Source organism: Neolamprologus multifasciatus, chromosome 15 (assembly GCF_963576455.1).
Source record: "Neolamprologus multifasciatus chromosome 15, fNeoMul1.2, whole genome shotgun sequence".
Taxonomy (NCBI): Eukaryota; Metazoa; Chordata; class Actinopteri; order Cichliformes; family Cichlidae; genus Neolamprologus; species Neolamprologus multifasciatus.
The window spans coordinates 22,360,964-22,383,189 of record NC_140453.1 but is presented as its reverse complement, the minus strand read 5'-3'; the positions used below and the strand labels follow the sequence as shown (position 1 = coordinate 22,383,189).

The 22,226-nt window shown below is 40.1% G+C and overlaps 1 protein-coding gene and 2 pseudogenes across 7 annotated transcripts in view; 2 read left to right on the top strand and 1 right to left on the bottom strand.

The window, feature by feature from the left end:
- Positions 1 to 5,331: 5,331 nt before the first annotated feature.
- LOC146502074 (cytochrome P450 2K1-like) lies at positions 5,332 to 9,815 on the bottom strand (annotated as a pseudogene). Its single transcript, XR_014869624.1, has 9 exons — positions 9,363 to 9,815; positions 9,105 to 9,267; positions 8,872 to 9,021; positions 8,629 to 8,789; positions 8,329 to 8,508; positions 7,888 to 8,029; positions 7,500 to 7,678; positions 6,058 to 6,199; positions 5,332 to 5,984 (listed from the first exon to the last, which is right to left on the bottom strand). The product of XR_014869624.1 is annotated as a cytochrome P450 2K1-like (transcript).
- Positions 9,816 to 13,656: 3,841 nt separating this feature from the next.
- Positions 13,657 to 18,630, top strand: LOC146502073 (cytochrome P450 2K1-like; annotated as a pseudogene). Its single transcript, XR_014869428.1, has 11 exons — positions 13,657 to 14,047; positions 14,176 to 14,338; positions 14,437 to 14,591; positions 14,693 to 14,765; positions 15,712 to 15,799; positions 15,890 to 16,088; positions 16,152 to 16,165; positions 16,272 to 16,391; positions 17,201 to 17,461; positions 17,655 to 17,796; positions 17,877 to 18,630. The product of XR_014869428.1 is annotated as a cytochrome P450 2K1-like (transcript).
- Positions 18,631 to 19,866: 1,236 nt separating this feature from the next.
- The window catches only part of vash2 (vasohibin 2), a 35,549-nt gene continuing 33,189 nt past the window's right edge, over positions 19,867 to 22,226 (top strand). The window contains exons 1-2 of one of the 5 annotated variants that reach the window (XM_085134254.1): positions 19,867 to 20,048; positions 21,103 to 21,545. In XM_085134254.1, coding sequence (XP_084990380.1) covers positions 21,225 to 21,545 — 321 coding nt within the window. In that variant the 5' untranslated portion in view covers positions 19,867 to 20,048; positions 21,103 to 21,224. Of the gene's footprint in view, positions 20,049 to 20,079; positions 20,596 to 21,102; positions 21,546 to 22,226 lie in introns of those variants that run through there. The other 4 variants (XM_085134259.1, XM_085134257.1, XM_085134256.1 and 1 more) reach the window with 4 other exon arrangements.

Genomic DNA, 22,226 nt, shown 5'->3' with positions numbered 1-22,226 from the left:
CTTCAATCATGAAAACTGATCAATGATCAGCTGATCGGCTCTCTTGTTTGTTTATCGCCCACTTTGTGCCAGAAAGAGGAAACCAGCCGATGTCGCGCTAAACAACAGCAGCACGTTTAAGCTTGATCAGCTGTTGTTAGAATTTATTTAATATTAATTTCTAGTATCAGCTGATGTTTGCTGGAGCCGCAGCTGCAAAAAAGCTGCTGGTCATGATATCGGTTTGGTTATCTGGTGAGAGGGAAACATGAAGATGAAACCTGGAGATGTCCTTACTGAATCATCAGAGCTGAACAGGTGATGGAGAAACAGGTTTACCTTTTAGGTGACATGAATGAGTTGAAGGGAAGTTATGAACTGTTTCTGAGAGACAAATAACCCCAGGATCCTTTTTTATGTAGCTGACAGCTGGTAACTGTGCAGGTGCGGATCTAGCAAAGTTTTGCCAGGGGGGGCAGGTAGGGCATTAACAGGGAGAGGTGGGCACAAAGAAATACTTTTCTTTCTTATTCTCATTTTAAAATATCTAGCTTTAAAAAATAATTATCTGAATCTTACAACAAACGATTGATCGATTGATGCATATATACCATCAAAACAGTGAACATCACTGTCACAACAGCGTTTGTTTTCATTCAAAGACTTTATGATTTTTCCTATAATGGTGGGCCGGTCTCTAGTCAAAATGCCCGGGCCAATTTTCTGTCCCAGTCCAGCCCTGTATGCAGCTCATCTGCAGTCTGGAGTTACCTACATCTTCCTATTCAGAAGGCAGAATTTCTGAGTTCTGAGTACAATCAAAGCACCACGACTGCAGTTTTTGTGTTGGATGTAAAAGGCGCACATGACGCTGTGACGTAGGCTAGAATCATGGCAGCAGTCAATGACGGTCCAGGCGTGGGATTTCTCTCGTGGAAATATGCACATTATCTTTTCCTTTCTATAGAGATTGACAGACCACGTGACTTTCGCGCATTGCATGCCGGTAACTCGTGGCAAAACAATCCAAGTACCGCATCAAATGCAAGCATTTGCAGCACCGCAAAACGTTCATTCTCCGGTTCCAATACCTTCTTGCTTTTTCTTTGCCCCCCAAAAAAGTTATGTATAAAACGAAGGAGAACAATTCCGGTCCGTACAAAGACAGACTTGATGAAAAGGCAAAGAAAAAGATACGAGGAAAAAATCAAAGGAGTGAAAGGGTTATACCCTTACGAGCACACAGAGTGGACAAAATACGTTAGCATGCTGCCCAACTTTCACCACGCTCATATTTATAATTATACGGTTCTTGGAGTGAGTGCATACACTCATGAAGTTCAGTAACTTCAGATCACTGCAACAAGCCCAGGAACAGTTTACCAACGGATGGGTACAGGACCATGAAATGCACCGTGTAGAACGAAAGACCATCATACGTATCATAAGTTTACCAGTCTCACAAATCGTCTTCATAAATACACATTCGTTAACCGTTTATTAATAGGACCTTTGAGCTCAACGGTAATTAATTAGTAGTGGAAATAATTTCTGGTTCGCATTACAGAAATGTAGCAGTGACAATAATATTGTATGCTGTAATCGTACTGGGCAATTAGTGATAGCATAGCGCCACAATTTTCTGTTCAGCGCCAGACTTGCTTGTAACCTATATCACCAATTATGTTATGAAAAATGACGTATTGACTACTACAAAACACTGACCTTTGTGGAAATGCTTGGAGCAGACTAACCTGTGAGCTGGAGTGTTCTGGCACGTTATATTTGGTCTTTGAATGGCTGCAATCCAGGCCATCTGTCACCTCTTTTTACTTCAGAAACATGGCTCGAATAATTTCTCTTCAACGACGTAATCCGATAAAAAAAAAACGATCTCTTTACCCGTCGGCTTCCCGTGGCTGTCATGCGACCGGCTATTGCAGTTAATAATACAACAGCTTCTTGACAGTTTTTTTTGTTTCTTATTATCGCTGTGTAACTGATTTCAATTGAAAGCCTGCGTGCGCTAGTACCTCTTGCCTTTATGGTTCCAAGCGCTGTCACCAATCTTTGCATTTTGTTATTATCTCATGACACTTGTTTAATCAGCTACCATCTCTTCTATGGACTTTTTAATGTCTACAGCCTCAGATCAACACAGCCCTGCCCTCCAGCACTATCAGCAGCAGGAGCAGCAGAAACCCCTCAACAGCAACATTGTACCCATCAGGTAAAACATCGGCTACGTTTGCTTTGCCTTGTTGCCCATATTAGATTCTTGATGAATGTGTGTTGTTGTTATTCAGCCTGGTTCAATGTGCCCCTTTTTAACTTTGAGCACCCGCCCCTTTAAACCTCTCTGCACGGTGTTCCAGATCTACTGGCGTTTAGATCAACTGGCGTTGGTCGAACAGATGTGTGGCAGTCTTGCGTTTCAGGAGCTGCTACCGACAAATCAGCAAAAACACGCCAAATGTGTCACCTGTGACCAGGGGCGATTGTAGGATCAGAGCTTTGGGGGTGCTGCGCACCCAGAGAGCTGCCCATCCAGGCAAGGTAAACTGTAATCGTCACGATGAGACTTCTTCCCTGTCTCTGTCAGTCCCTGCATCCTTAAATGTCTCCAGTTGTCCCGAGTTCCCTCTGTTCCTCCCTGTCCTCATCGTCTGTTGTATTCATCTCCATTATCAGTCATCATAATTTTACCATCTCTGTGTAAGTCTACAAAGTTCTTTATTAAATCATGAGATTCTTAAATTCATCAAGTCTGTCTGTGCCTGGGTCCTCATCACAAAACATGACATCACTGTTTTGTACATTTTAACACAATTTAATCCCACATTTGTGAAAGAAAAGCAAAACACTTTTTTGAAAAGTCTGTAACAAAACCATCAAATCTGATAAAGGTTATTTAAATGCTGAAGAATGGATTGGAATAAAAAACAAGCAAACATATCCTAACCTTAATTACTGCGGGAGAATAATGAATGATTCTCACAATGAGTAAAAAGTAAACTGAGTGCATTTTTTGGACAGAGATTCACTTTTAAAGTGTATGTATAATACAATACAGATACATAAAAAATACACTCCAAAAATAGAAGAGTCCTTGAAATGTACAAAATATTATTAAAAGATTAAAAAATGGAGACACCTTGGCCTCTGGTACAACGTATGAAAAGATGTTTACTGCAGATACTAATATGGCTCTGCAGAGTTTTTCTTTTCTTTTATCCTATGTCGCAGACTCGCAGCACAGCCAGGTGCTGGAGTCTGCTTTGACCCATGGTCCTTCTCAGCCAGGTATGGAGCTGACTCAAGACACTAAAAGGCCTCTCACAGCTACAGCTGCTAACTGGGTTTGTTAGGGCAACCTGAATAACAGTTTTCAGTTTGGGGAAGATCTGATTATCCAGAAGATTGTACAATGTTAACATATCTGGGATGGCACCAGCCTCACTCTTGAGTTTCAAAAGTTTTCTCTTTGCCAGTTTAACAGTTTGTGTTGTGCCTGTCACTGTTCCCTGTCTGTTTTCTTACCTGGTTCTTCCTGAACTTGTACTTTCTCATGTTCTCCTCTTTCCTCTCTCCCTCTTTGGACTGACAATCATACACAAATTAACATTGCTCAGCACCCCCAAAGCTCTGATCCTAGAATCGCCCCTGGCAGCAGGTAAATAAAGTGGCAATATCTAAGAGAAGCAATAAGGTTGGAGAAACCTGCATTCAGCTAAGACTGAAGAAGTCACTTGGATGAAAAAACTACGTCAAGATGAACTGAATACACTTTAATTATGGGTGACTTAGACAGCTACAAGTGTGAGTCATTAGTTTTTCTTATCACTAAATGAAAAAGTGATAGACAGATAGAAAATGGCCCAAAGGGTCTGGTAACCATTTTATGTCATCAATTAGCCCCCAAAATAAAAAATTAAAAAACAATTCATCTATACCATGGCTATTCAACTATTAAGTTAGTTGGGCCAGATTTTCAAACCGAGGAATTTATCTGGGCCAGATATTTTTTTTAAAGCCAGTAAGCAGCAGATCATGATCAATTTCAAACCCACACAACTGTATTGAAAAACAAGTAATTTTTTTATTCCTTTTCCCCTGTAAATCTCACATCTCACAAATCTCACAAATGCACACCAAAGGGTCCATTTAAAAAAAAGGGAGCTATAACTAAACTATTTTTGCACATTTGAAATAAAAATAATAATAACAAAAAAACATTTTGATAATTCCCTTTCAAATTAAAATAAATATTTCGCTGACCACTCACGTTTCCTGCCATGGATGGAGCCCCATCCGTCACAAGTATACAGACACGCTTCATATCCAGACCATTTTCCTCAAAAAAAGCTGAAATCTTCTCAAACATTATTTCACCAGCTGTGTGTCCCTCTAACGGTAGTAAGCCGAGCAATTTCCCATCCAAAAAACGGACATATACGCACAACTGTGCATTATCAGTTCTGTCTGTGATCTCCTGCTATAGACATTACATCAGTTTTCTTCAGGTCATCTAACAGCATTTCAAACTCGTCTGACGCCAGAACTTCAACTCTACGAATATTTGAACTGTCCTACAGGGGTACGTTTTTAATAGCAGATGTCACACTTACTTTAATTTTTTCATCACTTTTCACCGCATCCACCACGGCCAGCATGCAGTATTTCACTGTTTCAGAATCTGTGAAAGGCCTTTTCTTCTTCGCCAAGAAGCAAACACGAAGGGAAGATGCTGCAGCTCTCTCTTGGGCTGTACAGGACCCTCACCATGGTAGTACAACTCCGGTTGTAAGATTATTAAACTCGGTAAAATGAATAAGTATTTGTCAGTCCAGGCAGGGTTAAACCGACAGTTTTCATTGTCAATTTTGCGCTTTTGGAGTGAGTAAGACATGCTGTTGTCGCATCATATATTACGATGATTGTTTAATATGTTTACATCACGGTGCATTGTGGGTTAAATATTGCTAGGCTACTAGGAGTGTTGCATTCACAGTCTACACTACGCTGTAGGAATTTTTTATTTTTTTAAATTAATTAATTTTTTGCGTTTTCTCTATGTTTCTGCCAGGACCACAGGCAGGGCCACTCGCAGGTTGCTTCTGGGCCGCATTTGGCCCGCGGGCCGCCATTTGAATAGGCTTGATCTATACAAATACATTGATATATATTTCAGTCCCTTTCAGACATTCTTCTTCTCTCTAAAGAGGTCACATGGAAGACCAACAATGTAACAATAATGTGTTGTCAACCCATCTGTAAACTTCTACAACCACCAGGGGGCGTGGCATCGGGGTACTTACTAAGAAAACTGAGGGTGTCTTCTTTCTTGAGGGGGCAGTAATGAGCATGACATGCACTGATGCAGCATTTGATCTTTATTGTGGAGGAAAATGTTTAACATCTTACATCTTTATGAGCAAGCGAGAGAGCGATACATGTGCTGATAGCGTTTTTAAGTAATCAAAACATTCTGCCTTTATTGTCAGTCAAAACTTTAAAGACAGAGACTACTTTAAAGCCAACAGGCAATCTTTACCTACATGAGATGGGGCTAATAAAATCACCTTGAAACTAAAGGAACAATTGAACTAAACATTTTGTAAATCATGTCAGTGAGTCTGAAATTGTTGCCATGATGCCAGGTCTCGCTTGGAAATTAGATTTTTAATCTCAATGAGATTTTTTTTACCTGGATAAATAAAGGACTAATAATAATTAAGGACACAAGAAAATATTCTGCTAAAAATTGACTGGAGCCTTTTCACAGGACAACAAAAGCTTATAAAGACCATCTCTTCCTCACATTTGGGAAACAGCACATAATTTGTGAATCGAAGGGCTGAGAGTAATGCTCACAACTGGAGTCAGATCCAATTCATCCTCTGAAACTCCAGGTGCAGGAGTGAAACGAAAACGCTGCAGGAGGGTGGTGAAGAAGAGGAAGAGCTCCATCCTGGCCAGACTCTCTCCGAGGCAAATCCTGCGACCTGCAAGAGATGAATAATAATCAACTGTCCTGTGAAGAGATGTACCTCAGTGGTAATGGCTGAGTTCACAAACCTGCAGAAAATGGAATGAAGGCATCTCACTTGACAAACTTTTTCTCTTTGTCCAAGAAATGAGCAGGATAAAAGCTGTGAGGCCTCTCCCACTCACTTGGATCATACAGGACAGATGTCAAGAGAGGAAACACTGTGGTTCCCTGCAGATAACAGCTAATTTCAGAGATGCACAAAGTACAAAACGTACTAAGACAACATATAAAAACAGTAGGGGTGCAACGATACACAAAATTCACGGTTCGGTTCGATACTTTGGTGTCACGGTTCGATATTTTTTCAATACAAAAAAAATGTTCATGCCTTTTTAATTTGTCATTTATTAAAATTATAAATATATATTTTAACTCAAAAGAACAGTTTTTAAAGTTTTAAATTTAATGCAATAAAAAAAAAATCTCTCTGATTGAGAAATCACTCATCTTGGAAAAGAGAATTTATTACAGAGAAATGGCTCTTTCCAAAATAAAAGCTATACTATAAGCTTCTTCTGGGCTATATTCTCAGCAGCATATTAAACATCAGGTCCCCATAAGGAGACTCATGTGCAAACGGCATGCGTGCTTGTTGTTTTTGCCTGCTTCCACTTGTCTTTGCACTAGGATGATGTCGGAGTAAATGTGCAGTCATATTTGTTGTGTTCTCACTATTGCTGTCAGCGTTAATCTGAAATGACGTTACACGGCAAATCTCCGTTAACGAGCTACCGCGGATCGCCCCGTGCGTACACGTTAACGAGCTAACTGCGCTAACGCACTAGTTCCCACCAATGTAATTGAGAATTGCGTGGCACATCCGACATACTGTTTTACTTTTGTCCATGACACGCTTACCTTCAGGGTCATACCTCACATGAAAACCAAAATAGTTCCAAACGCCAGCTCTGAATGAGGGTGGGGGAGGTTCAATTTGCCATGTTGCAACGAGCTTAGCTTCTGTCTCGCTAGCTTGCCCTGCGCTCAGTGAATCTGTGTTCGACTACTCCGCCTAGGCTGCACTGTCGAGCGCAGATCCACTGAGCGCTCAACACAGACAGCACCGTCAGAAGGAAAGTTGATAAAATAAATTAAAAATTTTGTATTGTTCGATACATATGCATACCGAACCGAAAGTACTGTATCGAACGGTTCAATATCAATACGAGTATTGTTGCACCCCTAAAAAACAGCACATACTTTTGATTTGGATTCAGTTTCAAACTTTCTCATATTCCTGTGATTACCCAAGATGGCATCAAGCTTCTGTTTTGTGCACTCAGTAAACTGATAACAACTGTTCCCACTCACGCTTGCTCTTTGTGTCTGCACTTGGGTTTTTTGTGGCTTTAGAACTTTGGCACCTCAACTTAAAGTTAATGCAGAACGATCCAGGATGTAGTTACATTTTCTCAAAACATGTTGGCTTGATGCCGAGCAACTTTGAATAGATAACAATTAGTCTAACCTTCTCGATAAAGTGACCCTGAAAAGTGATGTCTCTGGTGGTTTTGTGAGGAAGTGCAGTGGGGACGATGCTGCTCAGTCTCTGTATCTCATGGATGACGGCGTCAGTGAAGGGAAGGTTTTTCCTGTCAGCAACCTGCACCTGTCGATCTCCTATGACCCTCCTCAGCTCCTCCTGACCTCATCTTGAGTATGAAAGTAACAATAATTGAATTTCATCCCTATTAGAATCCTCGAGAACAGTGGACACATTACACTTGTGTTACACTGACAATAACACTCCAGTATATTTGATAAATGTATGCTTATTGTGATATTGCTCAGGTGACATGTGTCATGTGATTTCCATTAAAAGTGTATTCAAGTTGTGGATTATTTGAGCTCCTCACCCTGTATCTTCGGATATTTGGCCATTAGCAGAAGTCCCCATCTCAGTGTAGTTGATGTTGTCTCAGTGCCGGCAGCAAACAGATTCATGACTGTTATCTGAAGGTTTTCATCATGGAAGTGACTTTTGGTAATCCCAGATTCCTGCACATAGACATTTAACAGCAAAGTCACTCAAATCATTCTAATCCCAAAGTTGGATGGGGGTTGCACAGTAGAAAAAGAAGTGTCAAGGCACCGAACAGTAACGAGGATGTAACATACACCAGAAGAATTACAAATGATCAATAGTGTTCGCATACATCTGCTGGGTGATAAAGGTATTAGGATGCAACACAATTGTTTTGTCTTAACCATAGCTGAGCAGGATAAGGCACAGTTTCACCATCAGCTTAAGTTATTTATTCCTGAACACAAAGTTGAAAGATAATAGAAAGTCCAACCTCAAGATTTTGTTTGCGGACCAGAAAGGCATCCACAATGCCTCTGCACATCTGTGGGTTCAGAGTCTCTTTTAAGCGACGGAAGAAGACAAGGTTTTGCATTTTATTGGCAGCAACCAGTTTGAAACCTTCGTTCCTATCAGCAGTCCACTTCAGGATTGATGGAAACATCTCATACATCTGTGAATCATCAAATATACATCTGTACATAAAATACCATTTTTCATTTACAAAGGTTATTGAGTTGTACCTTGAAAAAAATCTGTAACTCCATAAGTGTCACAAAGTAGGAATCAATACCTGTATTGAGGGACTTCCACTGAGTCTGATAAATCTGTTTGTTCGATCTACCAAAGATGTAAACTCTGGATCATTATATTCAAATCTGCTGCCATAGACGATGGAGCAGATAATGTTAGAGACTGCACAGTTAATTGACTGGGTTGTATCAAACGCTTCTCCTGTAGCAAACACATACAGTCAGTGTAAGTTATTGGACCATTAATTCAATTCAGTTCAAACAAATGTGATAATTTTTTTTACCTTTAAATTTCTTAAATACTTCAATGAGATGTTGACATTCCTCAATTATTTTGTCCTCACATGCTCTCTTGCCCATTCCAAAGTCTCTCAGTTTAGTCAATGCAAAGCGTCTCATTTCTCTCCATGAGTCACCATTGGACCACAGAACTCCTGAGAGTGGTCATATTTTAGTTTGACAGTACCAAAATAGAAAAAAAGCTAAAAGATTTTAAGAAAAAATATTATTCCTTTACCATGCTCTTTGGTTAATTCATGCGCAAGTTTCGTTGGACTTCTGTCTCCAAACACATCATCATAGTCTACAAGTGCCTGCTTCACTGTCTTGTATCCTGCTAGGACCACCACCTTTTTAGGTCCCAGATAGACCGTGAAGACTGATCCATATTTCTTGGATAACTAAGAACAGAATATTTTCATATTTTCACACACATCAAAGAAACCAAAGCTGCCTGGAGAACTGTATCTGCAACATAGTTCAATTACTTTCCTACCTCCAGCAATGTTTTGTAAGGTCCTTTCAGGTCCAGTTGCAGCAGGTTCCCCAGCACAGGAAGTGGTCTGGGTCCTGGAGGACCCTTTTGTTTTTTTTGAGAATTGAAGCTTGGAGTGACGATGAAATAGACGAGGAGGCTGACTGTCAGTGCCACCAACAAGAAAGCAGAACTGACTGATTGGAGAAAGACATCTAATATCCCCATGGCTGTGAAACGAATTCTCTGCTATGAGTTCTTTGTACTGAGAGCCCAGAGACTTAGTGCTTTTTGCGTTGTCTGCCAAATTTCAGTCCTATACTGTGCAGCATATAATACAAGGTGTGACAGTAACAGAGCAAAGGTCCTCTATGAAAGAAATAGTAAATCATTAACGTTGCAGTTGATACTTTGGTCTGTAAAATAAATGGAAAAACATTAACAAACCAACAAAATAAATTAAACACAGAATAAAAATATCTACTTGGATGTTAGAATAATTTTTGACAGAAGTGAGTATATCTGTTAATAATTTAATAATAATTTTCATTTTTGGTAGATTTTAGCATTAAAATTCAGGGTTGCCATAGCCGTTTTATCTATCTATTGATCTATCAATCGAGCATTGTTGTTATTCAGCCTGGTTCAATGTGCCCCTTTTTAACTTTGAGCACCCGCCCCTTTAAACCTCTCTGCACGGCTCTGGCACACAGGAGTATTAGCTTATTATGTACACGTGTGTAAGCTGTCTTGTTGCAACTGACGAACTGAAACAAATGAGCGTGCTGTGTGTGCAACAGCGTGACAAACATTACCTGTCCTTTTATTAACTGCACAAGTAGTGCTGGTCATAGCTGCTGGCTGGCTACCTGTGTAAGGCTGTCATGGGTCTGTAGCTCTGTCACCGTTTTAGGGCATATTTAGTTTTAAAGTAAGTTTCCGGGCTTTTCCTGCCTTTCTGGAGGGATTATATTTCACTAAAAAACAATCTAATATGCATGTCCACATAATTATGCATTATTATAATTATAATATATTAAAAAAACACACGCTGTATTTTAAAGAACATACATTAAGAAGCAGATTATATTAGATTTATATTTTAAATAAGACAAAATTTGGATTTTACAGCAGTAAAATTATTGTATCTCTATAGTTTAAAAATGTAGTAAGCTTTGCCCCTGGACAGAGTGGATAGTGAAACAAATGGAATCATCATAATGACATTATTTCATATTTATTACTTCCCCCTCCTCATTGCTTTATTATTGTAGCTCTAGTAATAAATAATAATGTAAGGATTCTGGATCAGCACCATGATGCCCATAGTATATAAAGTATTCTGAAGAAGGTCTAAAATGTCACTGTGTGTGCGTGCATGTGTGTGTTTTATTTAGATGGATTTTAAAAATATATATATTATTCATGATATAACATTGTCCAGACATGCATGGTAAGGACATGAGGAGGAAACAGTAGGAGCTGTGTGAGGCTACTAAAGGCAGTGCCATAACATTTTTCTGTCATCATTTTATTATAGATTAAGTGCAAGAGTTGTTAGGTGTGGATAATTAAATTATAGTTTATTGCAATAGCAAGTTGTGCCTTGTTCTCAGATAGACAGCAAGTGGAGAGAGACAGCAAGTGGAGAGATATATATGAAATGATGGGATGGAAGGAAGAAGAGAAGCAAAGAGATTTCTCACAGTTTTTTGTTGCCTTATGGTTCCAAGCGCTGTCACCAATCTTTGCATTTTGTTATTATCTCATGACACTTGTTTAATCAGCTACCATCTCTTCTATGGACTTTTTAATGTCTACAGCCTCAGATCAACACAGCCCTGCCCTCCAGCACTATCAGCAGCAGGAGCAGCAGAAACCCCTCAACAGCAACATTGTACCCATCAGGTAAAACATCGGCTACGTTTGCTTTGCCTTGTTGCCCATATTAGATTCTTGATGAATGTGTGTTGTTGTTATTCAGCCTGGTTCAATGTGCCCCTTTTTAACTTTGAGCACCCGCCCCTTTAAACCTCTCTGCACGGTGTTCCAGATCTACTGGTGTTTAGATCTACTGGCGTTTAGATCTACTGGCGTTGGTCGAACAGATGTGTGGCAGTCTTGCGTTTCAGGAGCTGCTACCGACAAATCAGCAAAAACACGCCAAATGTGTCACCTGTGACCAGGGGCGATTGTAGGATCAGAGCTTTGGGGGTGCTGCGCACCCAGAGAGCTGCCCATCCAGGCAAGGTAAACTGTAATCGTCACGATGAGACTTCTTCCCTGTCTCTGTCAGTCCCTGCATCCTCAAATGTCTCCAGTTGTCCCGAGTTCCCTCTGTTCCTCCCTGTCCTCATCGTCTGTTGTATTCATCTCCATTATCAGTCATCATAATTTTACCATCTCTGTGTAAGTCTACAAAGTTCTTTATTAAATCATGAGATTCTTAAATTCATCAAGTCTGTCTGTGCCTGGGTCCTCATCACAAAACATGACATCACTGTTTTGTACATTTTAACACAATTTAATCCCACATTTGTGAAAGAAAAGCAAAACACTTTTTTGAAAAGTCTGTAACAAAACCATCAAATCTGATAAAGGTTATTTAAATGCTGAAGAATGGATTGGAATAAAAAACAAGCAAACATATCCTAACCTTAATTACTGCGGGAGAATAATGAATGATTCTCACAATGAGTAAAAAGTAAACAGAGTGCATTTTTTGGACAGAGATTCACTTTTAAAGTGTATGTATAATACAATACAGATACATAAAAAATACACTCCAAAAATAGAAGAGTCCTTTTCTTTTCTTTTCTCCTATGTCGCAGACTCGCAGCACAGCCAGGTGCTGGAGTCTCCTTTGACCCATGGTCCTTCTCAGCCAGGTATGGAGCTGACTCAAGACACTAAAAGGCCTCTCACAGCTACAGCTGCTAACTGGGTTTGTTAGGGCAACCTGAATAACAGTTTTCAGTTTGGGGAAGATCTGATTATCCAGAAGATTGTACAATGTTAACATATCTGGGATGGCACCAGCCTCACTCTTGAGTTTCAAAAAGTTTTCTCTTTGCCAGTTTAACAGTTTGTGTTGTGCCTGTCACTGTTCCCTGTCTGTTTTCTTACCTGGTTCTTCCTGAACTTGTACTTTCTCCTCATGTTCTCCTCTTTCCTCTCTCCCTCTTTGGACTGACAATCATACACAAATAGATTGTATTCAATTAGATTCAAAACAATACTATTAAGATCACTAATAAAAAAGTCCTCTCTCAGTGTACTTTTAACCAAAAAGGCAAATAACCAAACCACATGTACATCTAATAAAAGATATAAATATTGAAACACTGATCCAACATTATCCTTTATTGATGGATCATTTGATCTTACACGTTTACCTGAATGTGGCTCCTTTTTTTTGAAAAAACTTCCTCATATCCATTATGAACCTGGCTGTCTCTCTGCACACACACACACACACACACACACACACACACACACACACACACACACACACACACACACACACACAACAGCAGTTATAAGGTTAATGGGAATCCAGTCAGTTAGCTAGTAAGTACCTTGGGTTTAATATCGGCACATGTGACAAAATAAGCAGCTTCTCTCCTTTTCAAACAGGACAGTGGTAACAACAGCAGGCTACAGATAATGTTAAGTTTTAGATTTTAAATAGGCTGTATACATTTCAATGGGAGCAACAAGACGGTCAAGTATCGCTGATTTTACTACAGAGCTGGGAAAGGGCGCTAGAGCAGGGGAGAGGTGGAACAAACCATTTTGGGAGGGGAGAGGGGTTATCTATACTTTTGTTGTTAAAATGTTCCATCTCAAGTACGTACTGTATGCTTTTTATATTTTTAGTAGTGTGTCCCACAAACAGCAAATATTGTCAAAAAAAGTAAGAAATCTTTGGGGGTGCTTTGATTCATTTTTGGGGTGCTGAAGCACCCCCAAAAATGGGCTAAAATCGCCCCTGCCTGCTGCCCTTGTTGTTAGGAAACCTGCTTTGCTACCCATTCACTTTGGCCAAAACTGCTTGGTTACCCGTTTTATCCTACACTCAGCTACGTCGGATAAAAAGTTATTTACCGTACTTTCTGATTTATGACATATTTCCGGTTTGGCAGTCTTATAGAAAAGCAAAAAATATAAATGCTCTTTACATTTATCATATATTCAACTCTAAAAGTCAATACAAAAAATGAGCTTCAGTTTCAAATAATGTTAAAATATAGTAAAAAAAATGCTGCACTTTAAAGTGTTTACACAAATAACTGTGTTGATATCAGGTACACATATATACACGTTTTATTTTATTTTGTTTTTTCATCCTGAAAATATAATATTGACACAGACCAAAGTACTAACTGCAACATTAATCATTTACTCATTCATAACCACAGAACACTGTTTGCACTGTTTATCCCTGTGCAGTGTCTTTCACAGTCACTGAGTTTTCAGTGCAAGTAACAGAGTGTATATTTTACTTTAAAACCATGGGGATATTAAATGTTTTTCTTCAGGCCTTCAGTTCTACCTTCTTGTTGGGGGCTCTGACGGTCCTCCTGCTCATCTATTTAATCTCCTCTGCTAGCTTCAGTACCCAGGATCCAGGACCCAGACCTCTTCCCTTGTTTGGGAACTTGCTTCAGATGAACCTGAAAAGACCCTACAAAACATTACTGGAGGTGAGGCAAAGCTATTGGGCTGCTTTTCTTTTAGGCCTACTTGTAAATTCAGCTTTCCATGCAGCTCTTACAACTTCCAGGGTCTCTCTAATGTGTGTCAAAATATCAACATATTCTGCCCTTCTTAGCTGTCCAAGAAATATGGATCAGTCTTCACTGTCTATCTTGGACCCCAAAAAGTGGTGGTGCTGGCAGGATACAGGACAGTGAAGGAGGCACTTGTTGACTATGATGAAGTGTTTGGAGACAGAGATCCAATTCTAATTGTGCATCAAATGAACCATGGAAATGGTAATTTAAAAAAAAGGCTATAACCACATCATGAGTCACATTACCTTTTAGATCTCTTAAATTATTATTATTTAAACTCTATACACACTTCATTACAGGGGTTGTGTGGTCCAACGGTGATTCATGGAAGGAAATGAGGCGCTTTGCACTGACTAACCTGAGAGACTTTGGGATTTGATTGGCAAGAGAGCATGTGAGGACAAAATTATTGAAGAATGTCAAAAACTGCTTGAAGTTTTTAAGAAATTTAAAGGTAAGATTTGTTTAATTTAAAAAAATGTAAATGACTTTAATTAACATTAGATTAATTTGACTGTTATTTGTTTCTCACTCTTTTCATTTGTCTTGTCACAGGAGAAGCTTTTGATACAAACCAAAGATTATCATATGCAGTCTCTAATATTATCTGCTCCATTGTCTATGGACAGTGTTGGGAAGGTTACTTTTAAAATGTATTCCATTACAGAATACATGTCCCAAAATGTATTCTGTAACGTATTCCGTTACGTTACTCAATGAGAGTAACGTATTCTGAATACTTTGGATTACGTGATATATTATCATGCTGTTTACAACTACGTGAATGTACTATTGCTGTGATTTATTACTGTTACTGAAGGTCCGCGACTCCATAGTAAAGGGACCTCTGGCTAATACGCCGGGTTCCGTGTTGGGCTCCTAGCCAAAAAATAGCTTTACTTTGTTGTCTGGGTCAACTTTGCTTGCGAGAGACAGAGAGAGGCGTTGAAAGGCTGCTCCAACGGAACTTATTGTTTTTGGAGGAAAACACGAACACAGCGTACAGTCAAGTCTTAATAGCTTACTTACAACTGGGCTGGTCAGGCACTCTTCTTGGCTGCAGTGGTTATTATTATATTTACATGCTTCCAGCTCCCGTTTTTGCTCGATGACAGCTCGTACTTTTCCTTTTTCTCCCTCCCTCGCTCACAGACACATAACGGGTATGGCAGTCCATTCTCCCTGCAGCACGGACTACACTGCCCATGATGCTACATTCTTTAGAGCTATGCCTGTAGCATTCTGCCTATTAGCTTAGCACAACAACAAAAAGGCGCTCTCTCACCCAGGAAACACGCAGAGAGAGCGTCACCCTGTAACCATGGCAACCGTAACGCTGCTGCCTGGAACAACAGAACGTACCTGTCAAACAAAACCCAAACAGTCCTGACCCGCCACAATATGAAACAGGGAAGTACCGCCGTGTAATCCATTTATTTCAACAAAGTAACTGTATTCTAAATACCACCTTTTTAAACGGTAACTGTAACGGAATACAGTTACTTATATTTTGTATTTTAAATATGTAACGGCGGTACATGTATTCCGTTACTCCCCAACACTGTCTATGGAAGCAGATTTGAATATAATGATCCAGAGTTTACATTTCTGGTAGATCGAATGAGCAGAGGTGCTAAACTTTTGGGTTCTCCTTCAGTACAGGTAATTTCTACAGTTACTTTCATAAGTACATAAAGCATCAGTTGTTGCAAAAGACTTTTTAGTTACTGATGGTTATATGATTTTTGACAGATGTACAACATGTGTCCAACGCTCTTCAGTTGGACTGGTGCCAGGAAGGAACTGCTCGAAATGTCTGCTACCAGTAGCAAACAAAACCTTGCCATCTTCAGTCGTTTAAAAGAGACTCTGAACCCACAGATGTGCAGAGGCTTTGTGGATGCCTTTCTGGTCCGCAAGCAAACTCTGGAGGTTGGCATCTCTATCACTTGTTAATTTGGTAGTCTGAAATATGCCCAACGGATTTACTTTGGGCTGAAATTATTAACTGAAGCTCAGGGTGAAGCTGTGCACATTGCTGCTTAACTATGGTGAAAAGAAAACAAATATGCTGTGCCCCAGTAGAGTCAATATAAGAACAAAGTACACCATGTGTCAGTTTTAAGGGAATTAGATTTACTGGCATTTTATTGTTGCATGTCTGCATGTCTACAGTCACTTCCATGATGATAACCTTTTGATGACAGTAATGAACCTGTTTGCTGCTGGCACTGAGACAACATCAACTACACTGATAAATAATCCACAACTTCAGTGCGCTAATGAAATCAAATGACTGTAACAAAATCAAATAAATAATGTCACCTTCATTTGCAGCCGTTTCAAAAATTAAGATTTCAAAGGACTCTATTTTTGTAGTGAATCAGAAGAGCCAACTCCCATCGAGTGAGAGCCCCACTTTATTTTAACAAAGTTTGTTGTGTTGCCACAGTATTTAACTGTCTTCCCACATACATCACACACAGCACAATTTCTATGCTGAACGTAAACTCAGTTACGATCTGTGAACAAAATCAAGATTCTGTGTTTTGTGGTCTAATGTTTTGTGCCTCGGGTTTCTCATTGGCTCACGCTCTTGCTGGTATGGCAACAGTACCGCTTTCAACCACAAAGCTCTCCAGAGAGTGGTGCAGTGTGCTGAAAGGATAATTGGAGGTGAGATTACCTCCCTCCAGGACATCTACAAGAAGTGGTACCTGAGGAAAGCGGGAAGGATCATCAAAGACTCCAGTCACCCCAGTCATGAACCTTTCAAACTACTTCCGTCTGGCAGGAGGTACTGCAGTATCTGGTCCTGAACCAGCAGATTCAGGGACAGCTTTTTTTTATCAGGCCACCAGACTCCTGAACAGTGACACTTCATAGGCACCTCACTCTTACCTACCGGAACTTCAACACTATACACACCATATTGTAGATATATGCCATTTCTTTTGCACAATATTCAAACTGTTGACCTCTATATATTTTACATAGATGTATATACATGCACACACACACATATATGGTAAATGGACTGATTCTTATATAGCTCTTTTCTACTCTACCGGAGTACTCAAAGCGCTCAAATTCAATCATTGTTACTTTTATACTCAAGATGAGGTCCAGGAGAAGCTGACGAGGGTCAGAGGAGACCGACAGGTGCAGGTTGCTGACAGGAAAAAACTGCCCTTTACTGACGCCGTCATCCATGGGATACAGAGACTGAGCAGCATCATCCCCACTGCACTTCCTCGCAAAACCACCCAAGACATTACTTTTCAGGGTCACTTTATCATGAAGATAAGACTACATAACACACCTGTGCTTAAAAAACCTGACCTGCACAAAGCCGCCATGTGGGAGAAAATATAACTGCATCCTGGATTGTGTATGATCATTTTGTGTAAGGCTGATAGTTTGGTAGTGCAGGTAGGAAAACATAAATGCAGATAAAATTCATGTAAATACAAGGTGGGAACAGGTTTTAGCAGTCTGTGTATTGTAATTTGTGCAGGGAACCACAGTTTTTCCTCTCTTGACATCTGTCCTGCATGATCCCAAGGAGTGGGAGAGACCACATAGCTTTTATCCTGCTCACTTCCTGGACAAAGAGAAAAAGTTTGTCAAGCGAGATGCCTTCATTCCATTTTCTGCAGGTTTGTGAGCTCAGTCATCACTGTTTAGTTTACATCTGCTGACAGGACAGCTGAAGTTGTTCTTTGATTGTCTATTACAGGTTGCAGGGTTTGCCTTGGAGAGAGTCTGGCCAGGATGGAGCTCTTCCTCTTCTTCACCACCCTCCTTCAGCATTTTCGTTTCACCCCTGCACCTGGAGTTTCAGAGGATGAATTAGATCTGACTCCAGCTGTGGGTTTTACTCTCAGCCCTTTTCCTCATAAACTGTGAGCTATTTCCCGTATGTAAGGAAACTGTATTTGAACGCTGTACCAGTCTTCTCTGAATCACGTTATTATTTCATGACATACAAGTAATCGTAATAGATTAAGATTAGGTAAAGGCTTCTATGGAAATTTAAAAGTTTGCAAAGCCAGAGCTGACCTCTGGGCCATAGGTTTGATATCGATCCTTTAAATTTAAGCTTTTTGTACAGCTCCATCACATGAATCTAAGGCTACATTCAAATTGCAGGCGAAAGCGCATCAAATGCGACTTTTTTGACCCTGTGCAACCCATATACGATCATGGTATGACAGTTTGAACAGCACAAATCCGATATTTTCAAATCTGACCTGGGTCACTTTCGTATGCGTGTGCGGGCCGCTTTGAGGGTTCACACTAGAACATAGCCTAAGTGAGCATTTTCTCCTGGAAATGGAGTCTCCAATTAGTTTTTTCATAAGTTGGTTGATTGTTTTACTCAACATGTTCACTGTAACTTAAAATGTTGCACAAGCACATGTTAATCTCTCTCTTGTTCATGAAGTCTTAATATTTTCTTCATTTTCTCCACAATAAACCTCTGATTTCTGCATATTTTGCTTCCAAAAAGCAATACTTTCTTGTCTTGTCAAAAGTGCTCCTTAGCAATAGTGCAGAGAGATGGATCTAGACCTTCAGTTCATTCATCTGGTGTTTGCTGAAGTGGCATCAGACATGCTGTCAGTGGAAGGTGGTTGTGAAGAAGCCATTCTTATAAAAGAGAAAGTTGTAATTGTAAATTGTAACAAACAATTTGTCCATAAGGTGGAGTTCTAAGTCAAGTTCCGTTACTACTGCAAATGTAGCAGCCCATTATTCACATTGATGCATCGAGTGCCACAAAAATATGACACATAATATGACACTTTTTATTAAAAAACAAAAAACAAAAAAACAACAGGTCCTGTATATTATTGTGCCACACATTTAATGTTAGGTGGGAGGTTTTCACGTGTCTACTTTGTTTCTAGTATGTTTCACATATAATTGTAACATCAGTAAAAAATAATAATAATTTCTTTTTTTTGTTATTTAAAAAAATGCATTCATTATTGACAGTTGGAAATCACAATAAAACTGATAACTCTATATTATGGGATGTGTGTGGATATAAATTTATGTCATTAGAATAATTTGACTGTAGTCTATTTGCTTAGTCAAAGGAGCTTGCAAAGAAAAGCGTCTGGACTTCTTTAAGTTACTTGAAGATGTTTCACCTCTCATCCGGGAATCCAGGAATTCGCATGATAAGGTGGGGCCAGGTTTCACAATGAGCTCACCCGAAACTCTGGCTGATTGGGACCCACACCCAGTTTCTCACCTTGGCTCAGGCGATTAGAGGATCATCAGGGGGTCCTTTTGTCCCTCTGTGGGGGGATACTCCCACTAAGTTTAAATCTGGGACTCCCCACCATTTGACCTTAGAACTGAAGAAGCTTCTCGGATGAGAGGTGAAACATCTTCAAGTAACCTAAAGAAGTCCAGACGCTTTTCTTTGCAAGCTCCTTTGACTACGATGACCTGGATGACTGAGAACCTTCACAGTCTATTTGCTTAGGTTTCTTCCAATGTATTTAAACGTCTAGCCCCTAAAACAATATATTCCAAATCAACAGTTATAACAAGTGGAAGAAAATCCAATTTGTTGCAGATATATCACTTGTTGACCTCTTCGTCCATCAAAACTAACCAATCAGAGAGCACCATCCGATCCAAAAAAGGTAGCGAATACTCTCTGACCCGCCCCTCTTTGTTAGCTCGACCAATGAGAAGCTGTTGAGCACTGGCAACCGTAGGGGATACGAGCAACGGACAGATACGGGAGAACAGTGGCCGTTTTATCCCCAATGACTTAATCACATGAGAGGGTAAAGAAGCGTTTTTATCACCATGAAATTGGATTTTCTGAGGAGGTAGCTGATATCGAGGCTCCTTGCAGGCTGCTGACAGGGAGAAATGCAGAGACGAGGTAATTTCCCCGTATTGTGGTGGTGGGAGGCAACGGCCCCCGCAGTGTTCCGAGATACAGCGGCAAAGCTAGCAAAAACAGTAGAGGGGAACATACTGGACGGCGCTATCAAAATTAAAACATATCCACAGACAAATGATTTGTTTAGTTACGGCTCTGTGCATAATTACTTTTAACACGTTTTAGAAGCCTTACAGGCAAGCAAATGATGAAGTTGTGAGTGTGCTCTGGTGATTCGCAGTAATCAGTTGTTATAAACGATTGACCAACGTACTGATTTTATTTTGAAAGGAATCGCGCTCTAATTCCTTGTTAGCAAATGTTAGCTTGTGCTAGCTTGACATATAGCAGAAGCGGTGAAGTTACAAAGCCTTGAACCAAAACAAGACTTTAAAGCCTGTGGTGGACAACGCCGCTTTGTTATGAATGGAACACACCTCGCCTTGGTGACTGATTTTCAGATCAAATGCCTTTTCAACCGGAAGTCCGATTGTTTATGTGAAATAGAAGCCTTCTTGGAAAACACGATACGGTCAGGATGGTAACGGTTGGGATATTTCAGCTGATTCAATCAAAGGGAAAACTAAGTCGACATTAAGTTGCCTTTGCTCTGTTAAGTTACCCATTAATGGGATTTAATCAATTCATTCCGCAGATTGCTATATTGTGTCGTTGCGAAATAAATACTGTGTATTTCATACTCATGAGTTTATATGACTGCTTATATGTGGATTTTTAATGCTCGGGAGGTTTTTTTTATCAGCTGTTGAGCTACTATGGAATCAGAAGTTATTATTTATGCATACATTGTTTTTGGTACATTTATTGTCGACTGTTGGCTTCTTTATCACAATCACCCCTTTTCTTAAATACGGATAACGTTGATTTTTTTTTTGTAACAATTCAGTGGAAAGTACCTGAAAAAAATCCCCACTGTGTTATACAAACACTTTTTGTAGTGATCCTTGTTGCGCAGTCATGTACATGTACTGTCGTTTTAAAAAGCATAGTTGAGTTAATGCGTTTTCTTTTTCTTTTTTTCCCCCATTACCAGGTTAGACCTTGAAGATCAACATGTGCTTTGCACTGCTCACTAACAAAAAGAAGCTCTTGTAGCTGGAGGAAGATTGCCTGCCCTAACTTTTCCTCCTCCTCCTCTACTTCTTCCCGGGGCCAATGACTGGACCCAACTCCCCTAGCCGGACTGGCACCTCTACAGCCAAGCTGAGCAGGCATGGCCGGTCCAAGAGCACCAGCTCGCACTGTCTCCTCCGCTGCAGCACCCAGGAGTCCTCCTCTTTGTCCCCCCCAAAGAACAGTTCGAGATCCCCCGAGGAGGAAGAGGAGAAGGATGGAGGGGTTCTTTTCTACGTTAATCGATCTGGTTTTCCTATCGAGAGTGTCACCTGGGAGAGGATGTGGTCCCATGTGGCGGCCGTGCACCCTGACGGACAGGAGATGGTGGACAGGATACGAAATGCTACATACCTTCCCAAGGTAAGCCAGCTGGCCGAGGGACTGGGCCAGCTCTCAGTGCTTTTAAATTCTCTACTGCAACAAATGTCTTTATTAATTAAATTAGATGTTATGCTTAGACATCTGTTGGTTTGTTTTGATTTGTTACTATCGTTTATGTGTTACAGAAGTGCATGCCATTTTTACTCACCACAGTAGTAAGGTTGGAATTGTTTTTACCTTGTGTGTGCATTTCCTACTAAAGCAGGTGTTTGTATGTCTGCCTTTCAACACGAAAGGGTTCAGGTATGCATCTTACATCAAAATGAAGGCCAAGTTTGATAATGATTTGAGAAGTAACTTGCTCTGAGACAGGTGTGATCCTAGCGCTTTATGGACTCTAGTTTTTTATTATTTCATTACACTTAGATGGAGTTTATTGCAGCATTTTGGTGTTCACTGCATCCCAGTTTTTCTTTTGCCTGAGAAAAACTTAAAGGTGTCAGTGGTGCACTGGTAAAAACTGTGCAGAGGTTGCATACGTTTTTTTTCCCATATGATCCAGTTTGTTAGGTTAATTGCTGTTCTTTAAATTGCTGTGGGGTTTTCCATCTCTCTGGCAACTATGATAGACTCCAGCATAAACCTGGTTGCAAAAGAAAACCTGGTTGGCATAGCACAAGACAGTTGAACTATTTTGTCTAATTTTCCTGCTAATTTTCC